Source organism: Pelophylax lessonae (genome assembly GCF_965119305.1).
Source record: "Pelophylax lessonae genome assembly, chromosome: 11".
Classification (NCBI taxonomy): Eukaryota; Metazoa; Chordata; class Amphibia; order Anura; family Ranidae; genus Pelophylax; species Pelophylax lessonae.
In genome coordinates this window covers 238,718,783-238,731,342 of record NC_138778.1, presented here as the reverse complement: position 1 = coordinate 238,731,342, position 12,560 = coordinate 238,718,783, and the positions used below count along the sequence as shown (strand labels likewise).

Below are 12,560 nucleotides of genomic sequence, written 5' to 3'. Positions count from 1 at the left end.
TTGGCTCTGTATGTACCATGTGATAGCTGTGATTGGCTCTTTCTGTACCATGTGAGAGCTGTGATTGGCTCTGTATGTACCATGTGATAGCTGTGACCAATGACAGAGATTATCACAACAATACACAATGAATGGCAGCCAATCACTGACTTTCCAGGAAGAACTCCAATTGTACATATGGGAGGACACCCCTCTCCACCCTCCTTATCTATAGAGTCTCACTTCTGCTGCTGCATTGTCTGCAATTTACAAAGTGTTCTCCTCTGATCTCAGGTGTGAGAAGTAGGATGGCAGATTGTGTCTTCCTCTGTTCTTCCTGAGCAACATGGAGGACAACTTCCTCTTCCTCAACTCTCTGGGTGAGTCCTTCCACTCTTCTCCCTCCTCTCCTCTTCCTACCGACCCACCGCACCTTCAGTGTCACTTCTAACATGGTTGGGGTGTATCTAGCATGCATGGTTGGGGTGTATCTAGCATGGTTGGGGTGTATCTAGCATGGTTGGGGGTGTATCTAGCATGGTTGGGGGTGTATCTAGCATGGTTGGGGGTGTATCTAGCATGGTTGGGGTGTATCTAGCATGGTTGGGGTGTATCTAGCATGGTTGGGGGTGATGTATACGGGGGTGGATCTAGCATGGTTGGGGGTGATGTATACAGGAGAGGGGTATAATTGTTTGGGGGTGTATCTAGCATGATTGGGTGTGATGTATACAGGGGTGTATCTAGCATGGTCAGGGTGTATCTAGCATGGTTGGGGTGTATCTAGCATGGTTGGGGTGTATCTAGCATGGTTGGGGTGTATCTAGCATGGTTGGGGGTGTATCTAGCATGGTTGGGGTGTATCTAGCATGGTTGGGGGTGTATCTAGCATGGTTGGGGGTGTATCTAGCATGGTTGGGGGTGTATCTAGCATGGTTGGGGTGTATCTAGCATGGTTGGGGGTGATGTATACGGGGGTGGATCTAGCATGGTTGGGGGTGATGTATACAGGAGAGGGGTATAATTGTTTGGGGGTGTATCTAGCATGATTGGGTGTGATGTATACAGGGGTGTATCTAGCATGGTCAGGGTGTATCTAGCATGGTTGGGGTGTATCTAGTATGGTTGGGGTGTATCTAGCATGGTCGGGTGTATCTAGCATGGTTGGGGTGTATCTAGCATGGTTGGGGTGTATCTAGCATGGTTGGGGTGTATCTAGCATGGTTGGGGTGTATCTAGCATGGTTGGGGTGTATCTAGCATGGTTGGGGGTGATGTATACGGGGGTGGATCTAGCATGGTTGGGGGTGATGTATACAGGAGAGGGGTATAATTGTTTGGGGGTGTATCTAGCATGATTGGGTGTGATGTATACAGGGGTGTATCTAGCATGGTCAGGGTGTATCTAGCATGGTTGGGGTGTATCTAGTATGGTTGGGGTGTATCTAGCATGGTCGGGTGTATCTAGCATGGTTGGGGTGTATCTAGCATGGTTGGGGTGTATCTAGCATGGTTGGGGTGTATCTAGCATGGTTGGGGGTGTATCTAGCATGGTTGGGGGTGTATCTAGCATGGTTGGGGGTGTATCTAGCATGGTTGGGGGTGTATCTAGCATGGTTGGGGGTGTATCTAGCATGGTTGGGGTGTATCTAGCATGGTTGGGGTGTATCTAGCATGATTGGGTGTGATGTATACAGGGGTGTATCTAGCATGGTCAGGGTGTATCTAGCATGGTTGGGGTGTATCTAGCATGGTTGGGGTGTATCTAGTATGGTTGGGGTGTATCTAGCATGGTCGGGTGTATCTAGCATGGTTGGGGTGTATCTAGCATGGTTGGGGTGTATCTAGCATGGTTGGGGTGTATCTAGCATGGTTGGGGGTGATGTATACGGGGGTGGATCTAGCATGGTTGGGGGTGATGTATACAGGAGAGGGGTATAATTGTTTGGGGGTGTATCTAGCATGATTGGGTGTGATGTATACAGGGGTGTATCTAGCATGGTCAGGGTGTATCTAGCATGGTTGGGGTGTATCTAGTATGGTTGGGGTGTATCTAGCATGGTCGGGTGTATCTAGCATGGTCAGGGTGTATCTAGCATGGTTGGGGTGTATCTAGCATGGTTGGGGGTGTATCTAGCATGGTTGGGGGTGTATCTAGCATGGTTGGGGGTGTATCTAGCATGGTTGGGGTGTATCTAGCATGGTTGGGGTGTATCTAGCATGGTTGGGGTGTATCTAGCATGGTCGGGTGTATCTAGCATGGTTGGGGTGTATCTAGCATGGTTGGGGTGTATCTAGCATGGTTGGGGTGTATCTAGCATGGTTGGGGGTGATGTATACGGGGGTGGATCTAGCATGGTTGGGGGTGATGTATACAGGAGAGGGGTATAATTGTTTGGGGGTGTATCTAGCATGATTGGGTGTGATGTATACAGGGGTGTATCTAGCATGGTCAGGGTGTATCTAGCATGGTTGGGGTGTATCTAGTATGGTTGGGGTGTATCTAGCATGGTCGGGTGTATCTAGCATGGTCAGGGTGTATCTAGCATGGTTGGGGTGTATCTAGCATGGTTGGGGTGTATCTAGCATGGTTGGGGGTGTATCTAGCATGGTTGGGGGTGTATCTAGCATGGTTGGGGGTGTATCTAGCATGGTTGGGGTGTATCTAGCATGGTTGGGGGTGTATCTAGCATGGTTGGGGGTGTATCTAGCATGGTTGGGGTGTATCTAGCATGGTTGGGGTGTATCTAGCATGATTGGGTGTGATGTATACAGGGGTGTATCTAGCATGGTCAGGGTGTATCTAGCATGGTTGGGGTGTATCTAGTATGGTTGGGGTGTATCTAGCATGGTCGGGTGTATCTAGCATGGTTGGGGTGTATCTAGCATGGTTGGGGTGTATCTAGCATGGTTGGGGTGTATCTAGCATGGTTGGGGGTGTATCTAGCATGGTTGGGGGTGTATCTAGCATGGTTGGGGGTGTATCTAGCATGGTTGGGGGTGTATCTAGCATGGTTGGGGGTGTATCTAGCATGGTTGGGGTGTATCTAGCATGGTTGGGGTGTATCTAGCATGGTTGGGGTGTATCTAGCATGGTTGGGGGTGTATCTAGCATGGTCGGGTGTATCTAGCATGGTTGGGGTGTATCTAGCATGGTTGGGGTGTATCTAGCATGGTTGGGGTGTATCTAGCATGGTTGGGGTGTATCTAGCATGGTTGGGGGTGATGTATACAGGAGAGGGGTATAATTGTTTGGGGGTGTATCTAGCATGATTGGGTGTGATGTATACAGGGGTGTATCTAGCATGGTCAGGGTGTATCTAGCATGGTCAGGGTGTATCTAGCATGGTCAGGGTGTATCTAGCATGGTTGGGGTGTATCTAGCATGGTTGGGGTGTATCTAGCATGGTTGGGGTGTATCTAGCATGGTCGGGGTGTATCTAGCATGGTCGGGGTGTATCTAGCATGGTCGGGGTGTATCTAGCATGGTTGGGGTGTATCTAGCATGGTTGGGGGTGATATATTATGTGGTGATCAGTGATCTCTCCTGATAGGTCGGTACACCGGAGCTCCTGAGAATGCAGGGAAGCTTCCATCGGGGGCTGGGCGGGGTGCACAGAGGAAGTCTCGGCGGGAGAAGTCGGAGAAGAGAGGTGAGAGATGATTGGATGTAGGAAATCTCCTCTCCATCCTCTGTAGTTGATTGGCAGGGGGGAGGGGATTGAGTCCTCCTAGTCACCGCCCATCTGTCTCTTGTGTCTGGTAGGCGTGTCCTCATACACCCCCGATGTCTCCGCCCTGAAAATCACTGTGAAGGAGGAGCCGGAGGAAGATTCCTGGGACCTGGATCTGAACGCTGACACCGGTGAGATCAGAGGAATGGGCAGTGCATTGTGGGACACCGCAGTTCAGGGACTGTTGGGTTATACTGCTGCCTGGTATAAGCCCTCCCACTTCCAGAATGCTTCATTCAGGAGGATGGGGGTCTTTTTATATTCAATGGAGATCCCTCTGCAGGCTGATCTCTGTACTCTGCTTTCTCCATTGGCCAATCCTCGGAGGCCGGACCCCGCTGGACTGCATGTTATGGGGCCCCTCCAGAATGTGTCCTTCACACACTGGGTGCTGATTGGAAGGGGTGACACTGGGGGATGGGGTACTGGTAGAAGGTCGCACACATATACTATACACTCTTTATTCCCATCATTCCTCCCCCACCCCGGCTGCTGACTGCAGGTGACAAGACTCATCTTTCATTGGTTGGTGTCTTCTGGTCACCTCGGCACAGACCTATCACCAGCAGCCAGTTCTCAGTATCTAAGGCCCAGCCTTGTATCCTGAGCGGGACAACCAATCAGGTCCTAGAGGTCCAAGATCCCCCCCCCCCCCCCGACGTACGATGAGTAGCCTTGTACCCATTTCAGGAGGGCTCTGGTAAAGTGTGAATGCAGCAATTCTCCGTATTAGGAAAGCATTGACCATTCCTGTAGATTGCAGCAGTGTCTAAGGGCCCATTGACAAAAGTGAGGAGCCCCAATCACAACTGCCCTTTGTAAATGCCCCGGTCATGTCCCCGATCTACCAAATCCTGGCCAAGTGGGCTGAGGCCTTCAGAAGGGGTCCGGGCTCTATGCATGTCTGAAGCTCCTGCCTGTAGCATTGAACTGCTGTGTGATTGGTTGGGTCTCCAATTTTATTTCCTGCTTAAATCTCATGTCAAAAAATCTGGGCTTGGTGTTTTATCCTGTAAAGATCCCTTTCTAGTCAGAGGGTGATGTTAAGGTCAATGCTGTAAGTAGGGGGGGAGGAGTCATATGGATAGGAGGAGTCATACAGATAGGAGGAGTCATACAGATAGGAGGAGTTATACGGGTGATGTTAAGGTCATTGCTGTAAGTGGGGGGGAGTCATACAGGTAGGAGGAGTCATACAGGTAGGAGGAGTCATACAGGTAGGAGGAGTCATACAGGTAGGAGGAGTCATACAGATAGGAGGAGTTATACGGGTGATGTTAAGGTCATTGCTGTAAGTGGGGGGGAGTCATACAGGTAGGAGGAGTCATACAGGTAGGAGGAGTCATACAGATAGGAGGAGTCATACAGATAGGAGGAGTTATACAGGTGATGTTAAGGTCAATGCTGTAAGTAGGGGGGAGGAGTCATACAGATAGGAGGAGTCATACAGATGGGAGGAGTCATACAGATAGGAGGATTCATACAGATAGGAGGAGTCATACAGATAGGAGGAGTTATACAGGTAGGAGGAGTTATACAGGTAGGAGGAGTTATACAGATAGGAGGAGTTATACAGATAGGAGGAGTTATACAGATAGGAGGAGTTATACAGATAGGAGGAGTTATACAGATAGGAGGAGTTATACAGATAGGAGGAGTTATACAGATAGGAGGAGTCATATAGATAGGAGGAGTCATACAGATAGGAGGAGTTATACAGGTGATGTTAAGGTCAATGCTGTAAGTAGGGGGGGGAGGAGTCATACAGATAGGAGGAGTTATACAGATGGGAGGAGTCATACAGATAGGAGGCGTTATACAGATAGGAGGAGTCATACAGGTAGGAGGAGTCATACAGGTAGGAGGAGTCATACAGGTAGGAGGAGTCATACAGATAGGAGGAGTCATACAGATAGGAGGAGTTATACGGGTGATGTTAAGGTCATTGCTGTAAGTGGGGGGGAGTCATACAGGTAGGAGGAGTCATACAGGTAGGAGGAGTCATACAGGTAGGAGGAGTCATACAGATAGGAGGAGTCATACAGATAGGAGGAGTTATACGGGTGATGTTAAGGTCATTGCTGTAAGTGGGGGGGAGTCATACAGGTAGGAGGAGTCATACAGGTAGGAGGAGTCATACAGATAGGAGGAGTCATACAGATAGGAGGAGTTATACAGGTGATGTTAAGGTCAATGCTGTAAGTAGGGGGGGGGGAGTTATACAGATGGGAGGAGTTATACAGATGGGAGGAGTTATACAGATGGGAGGAGTTATACAGATGGGAGGAGTCATACAGATAGGAGGAGTCATACAGATAGGAGGAGTCATACAGATAGGAGGAGTCATACAGGTAGGAGGAGTCATACAGGTAGGAGGCGTTATACAGATAGGAGGAGTCATACAGGTAGGAGGAGTTATACAGGTAGGAGGAGTCATACAGATAGGAGGAGTCATACAGATAGGAGGAGTCATACAGGTAGGAGGAGTCATACCGGTACTAGAAGGAGACGTTATACTGTGCTGGTGGTGTTTATAACTCAACAGCCTCTGAATTTCTGTCTCAATGATTTTATAGAAATAAATTTTATGGTAAGTACAAAAATCCAATTTTTCTCCCAGATCTTCTTCCTGATGATTCCAGCCAATCACAGCAAGGGGCGGAGCGAGAGCGTCAGCGGAACATCCGATTTTCGGACGAGGAGAACGACGTCCTGATAAAGAGCGTTATGCCGCACTACGAGAAGCTGTTCGGCAGGTTGGCGGCCCGACATTCAACCGCAGTGAAGAACGCCTTGTGGAGAGAGATCACCTCCGCCGTGAACGCCGTCTCCGCCTGTCCGCGCTCCGTGCAGAACTGTAAGAAGAGATTTGCAGATATCAAGCGCAAAGTGAAGGAGAAGCTGAGCAGAATTGACAAGCACCATAGAACATCCGGAGGAGCCTCCCGCCTCCATATCTCTTTCTGGCCGTATGAGCGTGTGATGGAGAAAATAATCGCCACCGATGTAACTCCCGGGGTACCTGGCACCACCGACTCAGGACGAGTGCCTGGTGGGTGACACTAATGTTATAGGCTGCTGCTGTTCAACCATCCGTGTTCTGTCACCCACCATCTGGTCCTTGTAGGTGGTCACCCACCCTGGTCTCTCATTCTTCCATCTGCTCCTTGTTCTAGGTCACCCACACTTCTCTCTCATTCCTCCCTCTGCTCCTTGTTCTAGGTCACCCACCCTGCTCTCTCATTCCTCCATCTGCTCCTTGTTCTAGGTCACCCACACTTCTCTCTCATTCCTCCCTCTGCTCCTTGTTATAGGTCACCCACACTTCTCTCTCATTCCTCCCTCTGCTCCTTGTTATAGGTCACCCACACTTCTCTCTCATTCCTCCCTCTGCTCCTTGTTGTAGGTCACCCACCCTGCTCTCTCATTCCTCCCTCTGCTCCTTGTTATAGGTCACCCACCCTGCTCTCTCATTCCTCCATCTGCTTCTTGTTGTAGGTCACCCACCCTGCTCTCATCCCTCCCTCTGCCCCTTGTTGTAGGTCACCCACACTTCTCTCTCATTCCTCCCTCTGCTCCTTGTTATAGGTCACCCACCCTGCTCTCTCATTCCTCCCTCTGCTCCTTGTTCTAGGTCACCCACACTTCTCTCTCATTCCTCCCTCTGCTCCTTGTTCTAGGTCACCCACCCTGCTCTCTCATTCCTCCATCTGCTCCTTGTTCTAGGTCACCCACACTTCTCTCTCATTCCTCCCTCTGCTCCTTGTTATAGGGCACCCACCCTGCTCTCTCATTCTTCCATCTGCTCCTTGTTCTAGGTCACCCACACTTCTCTCTCATTCCTCCCTCTGCTCCTTGTTATAGGTCACCCACACTTCTCTCTCATTCCTCCCTCTGCTCCTTGTTATAGGTCACCCACACTTCTCTCTCATTCCTCCCTCTGCTCCTTGTTGTAGGTCACCCACCCTGCTCTCTCATTCCTCCCTCTGCTCCTTGTTATAGGTCACCCACCCTGCTCTCTCATTCCTCCATCTGCTTCTTGTTGTAGGTCACCCACCCTGCTCTCATCCCTCCCTCTGCCCCTTGTTGTAGGTCACCCACACTTCTCTCTCATTCCTCCCTCTGCTCCTTGTTATAGGTCACCCACCCTGCTCTCTCATTCCTCCCTCTGCTCCTTGTTATAGGTCACCCACCCTGCTCTCTCATTCCTCCATCTGCTCCTTGTTGTAGGTCACCCACCCTGCTCTCTCATTCCTCCATCTGCTCCTTGTTGTAGGTCACCCACCCTGCTCTCTCATTCCTCCATCTGCTTCTTGTTGTAGGTCACCCACCCTGCTCTCTCATTCCTCCATCTGCTCCTTGTTATAGGTCACCCACCCTGCTCTCTCATTCCTCCATCTGCTCCTTGTTGTAGGTCACCCACACTTCTCTCTCATTCCTCCCTCTGCTCCTTGTCTTAGGTCACCCACCCTGCTCTCTCATTCCTCCATCTGCTCCTTGTTGCAGGTCACCCACCCTGCTCTCTCATTCCTCCATCTGCCCCTTGTTGTAGGTCACCCACCCTGCTCTCTCATTCCTCCATCTGCTTCTTGTTGTAGATCACTCACCCTGCTCTCTCATTCCTCCATCTGCTCCTTGTTCTAGGTCACCCACCCTGCTCTCTCATTCCTCCATCTGCTCCTTGTTCTAGGTCACCTACCCTGCTTTCTCTTCTTCCATAATAATGTCGAGAAACATCCCTTCTCCCCTTCTTTCATTCGTAAAATACATCACCCTTATGATAATAATTTATCACTTATTTAACGAGAGAGCATCGACCATGATAAAATGAGGAACATTCCTTCTTCCATGATAATAATGAGGAACGTCCCTTCTCACCTTCTTCCATAAAAATAATGAGGAAGGTCCCTTCTCCCCTTCTTCCATGATAATAATGAGGAAGGTCCCTTCTCCCCTTCTTCCATGATAATAATGAGGAACATCCCTTCTCACTTTCTTCCATGGTAATAATGAGGAAGATCCCTTCTCACCTTCTTCCATAAAAATAACGAGGAAGGTCCCTTCTCCCCTTCTTCCATAAAAATGAGGAAGGTCCCTTCTCACCTTCTTCTATGATAATTATGAAGAACGTCCCTTCCCACCTTCTTCCATGGTAATAATGAGGAACGTCCCTTCCCACATTCTTCCATGATAATAATGAGGAACGTCCCTTCCCACCTTCTTCTATGATAATTATGAAGAACGTCCCTTCCCACCTTCTTCCATGGTAATAATGAGGAACGTCCCTTCCCACCTTCTTCCATGATAATAATGAGGAACGTCCCTTCCCAGCTTCTTCTATGATAATTATGAAGAACGTCCCTTCCCACCTTCTTCTATGATAATTATGAAGAACGTCCCTTCCCACCTTCTTCCATGGTAATAATGAGGAACGTCCCTTCCCACCTTCTTCCATGATAATAATGAGTAAACACAATAGGCTAGGTGGGACTTTAAGTGAGACCCCAGCAGGTAGTGCCCGGCGTCTCTTGGTATAAAGAACAGGGGTTTAGTTGACACACATTTGCAAACGCATGTGTAAGCTGCAGAGTCACTACACGGCACCCTGTTTTATTTGCAGTTCTAACACTTTCTAATTTAGTGTCTCCACACTGGGAGCACATAGCTGCTAATGGATGGATGGGGGAACAGGTGGGAGGGAGACAGCATTGTGCTTTACAGGCCATGCCCCATATATAAAATCCCTATTTGTCTTTATAGTGCAGCCACCAAGGGGATGGAGGTGTAATGCTTCCCAGCTGGTCCTTTCCAGTTTGTACCATCGTTACATCTTAGTTAGTTGAGTTTTTAGACAACAGACCAGTCATGGATGGGGGTGGGTTGGGGGAGGTTGGGCTGTCTCCCTGTTAGCTCAAATCTCGTCAGGAGGCAATTACACGATGATATACGGCCCTTCAGTCCCAATCTCCCTAGATAGTGAATTTTCCCTCGTCTGGCCAGGAGGTGTGACGACACAGCACTCAAACTTAGCGCAGACACAACTGATTTTATTGCAAGTTTCGCTCATATTTAAGGCAAGTTTTGAGCGGGAAAAACTGCTCCAAACTGGTTACAAGTCATCGGTCAATTTAACAAAAGAACATATCTCACAGAAACAGTACATGAAAAGGTCCTTGTGTTCCCTATACACCTGTGTATGTGTGGGGTGTTGTGTGTTGGAGATTGTGTTTGTGGGAGAGCCGCTCTGTCTGTGATCAGCTGTCATGTGTTAATGTAAGCAATTGTCAAATGTGTTTGTGGGTGGTGTCAGTAATCTCTATGCAAAATATCCAACTGTCAAGTGTTCAAATGAATGAATGGAAAGGTGTTTAACATGTCAACGTCGTGTCATCTATATGCAAAATACAGCTGTCTGCTGTCCAGGGTGTACGAATGAGTGTTAGTCTGGCTCGTTAATATGTAATTGCAAGGGACCATATTCCATTGATAAGTGGGCATAAGCTGAAATATATATGAAATATAATAAGGCATGTTAATACAATCTTTCACTCCCTCCAACCTGTTCCCCCATCCATCCATTAGCAGCTATGTGCTCCCAGTGTGGAGACACTAAATTAGAAAGTGTTAGAACTGCAGATAAAACGGTGCCGTGAAGTGGCTCTGCAGCTTTCACATGCGTTTGCAAATGCGTGTCAACTAAACCCCTGTTCTTTGTACCAAGAGACAGGTCTACTTGGTTGGTGACAGACTGGAGGGTGAGTACATCAGACTGGGGGCTGGCTGACTTCCATGCACCTCTTACAATCCTTCAACCTTATATTTTTCATGATAATAATGAGGAACGTCCCTTCTCACCTTCTTCCATGATAAAAATGAGGAACGTACCTTCTTCCATGATAATAATAATAATGAGGAACGTCCCTTCTCCCCTTCTTCCATAATTGTAATGAGGAATGTCCCTTCTCCCATAATTGTAATGAGGAACGTCCCTTCTTCCATGATAATAATGAGGAACGTCCCTTCTTCCATGATAATAATAATAATGAGGAACGTCCCTTCTTCCATGATAAAAATGAGGAACATTCCTTCTCCCCTTCTTCCATGATAATAATGAGGAACGTCCCTTCTCCCCTTCTTCCATAATAATAATGAGGAACGTCCCTTCCCACATTCTTCCATGATAATAATGAGGAACGTCCCTTCTCCCCTTCTTCCATAATAACGAGGAACGTCCCTTCTCCCCTTCTTCCATAATAATAATGAGGAACGTCCCTTCTTCCATGATAATAATGAGGAACTTTCCTTCTCCCCTTCTTCCATAATAATGAGGAACGTCCCTTCTCCTCTTCTTCCATAATAATAATGAGGAACGTCCCTTCTCCCCTTCTTCCATGATAATAATGAGGAATGTCCCTTCTTCCATGATAATAATGAGGAACGTTCCTTCTCCCCTTCTTCCATGATAATAATGAGGAATTTCCCTTCTTCCATAATAATAATAATGAGGAACGTCCCTTCTTCCATGATAATAATGAGGAATGTCCCTTCTTCCATGATAATAATGAGGAACGTTCCTTCTCCCCTTCTTCCATAATAATGAGAAACGTCCCTTCTTCCATAATAATAATAATGAAAATATAGTAATGGGGAGCAGCGTTATAAATGGGGGGTCCATATTCCTACAATAGAAGGTAAGTCGAACACTCCTTATACAATAAATTATTGTTTTTCTCCCGGCAGAACATGAGAGCTCAGATTTCCATGATCTTGCTGAAGAAGATGAGGCAGTGAACTCAGAAGGTGATAATGAGGATCAGGATGAGTTCCCAGAAGAGGCCGATGCTGAGACAGAGGGTTGCACAGCTCCCGAGGAAACCACCAGGGATGGCTCGCTGTCTCTCAAGCAAGATGATATGAGAAGCCGGAGGCAGCAGACGCTGAGGGATCATACAAGTCTGATCTATGCAGAACAGAGCCACTTCCGAAGAACCATGGCCCAAAAACTAAATATACTCAATAACAATGTGAAAGCGTTAAATAAAAATGTAAAAGCCTTCCAGGGGTCATTCAGCGAGAGCATGGCTGTCCTGTCACAAAGCATTCAGCAGCAGAACACCATCTTGGACAAACTCTCCTCCAATCTGCTCTTGTTGGCCGAGCAGCAGCAGCAACACAACAAGCAGTGTGTGAACGGCATGCAGCAAGTCCTACACCATCTTAATGTGCACCAAGTATCGCCTTCCCCGACACCCAGCGACAGTGCCAGTGACAGCTCTCCGCTGCCAGTAGATGACAGACGAGGACCACATTGGAGACGGGTCCGAAGACGCAGCAAATCTCAGATTTCTCCAGAACATACACCCAAAAAGGGGCGTCACTGAGTGCCCCCCGAACATGACTGTAATGGAACCGCTGTAGCAATGTCTTTGTAGAAGACAGTAAAGTTCCAAAATGCAGGAATCCATTCTGGAAGATGGCTTCCTCGGAGAGTGAGAACTCCGCCCCGGCTTCCTGAGCCACCTTGTCACCAGCTGACCATTCTGTTAGGACTGTACATCAGAAGATACGGTTCTGACCATTCTGTTAGGACTGTACATCAGAAGATACGGTTCTGACCATTCTGCTAGGACTATACATCAGAAGATACGGTTCTGCATGCTGGAAGGAAGATCTGTGACCTCCCAGTAATTCTTATTACACCCATCTCTCCCTCCACATTGTCTTCATGTTGGCAGAGTGCCGGCAATCTTTATCCATCTTACCGTAGGGTAGATAGTTGTATATAGAACTGTATGGAATAAATTTGCTGTAGAACAATCCATGTGCCACAATGAGGTTTATTTATTGG

The 12,560-nt window shown here is 48.1% G+C and overlaps 1 protein-coding gene across 1 annotated transcript; it reads left to right on the top strand.

The window, feature by feature from the left end:
• The first annotated feature begins 277 nt into the window (after positions 1-277).
• LOC309567220 (uncharacterized protein) lies at positions 278-12,144 on the top strand. The gene is made up of 5 exons (XM_082272599.1): positions 278-359; positions 3,533-3,631; positions 3,745-3,843; positions 6,333-6,764; positions 11,453-12,144. Exons 1-5 carry the CDS (start codon positions 326-328, stop codon positions 12,091-12,093), a joined length of 1,305 nt encoding a protein of 434 aa, XP_082128725.1. The 5' UTR covers positions 278-325; the 3' UTR covers positions 12,094-12,144.
• The last annotated feature ends 416 nt before the right edge of the window (positions 12,145-12,560 follow it).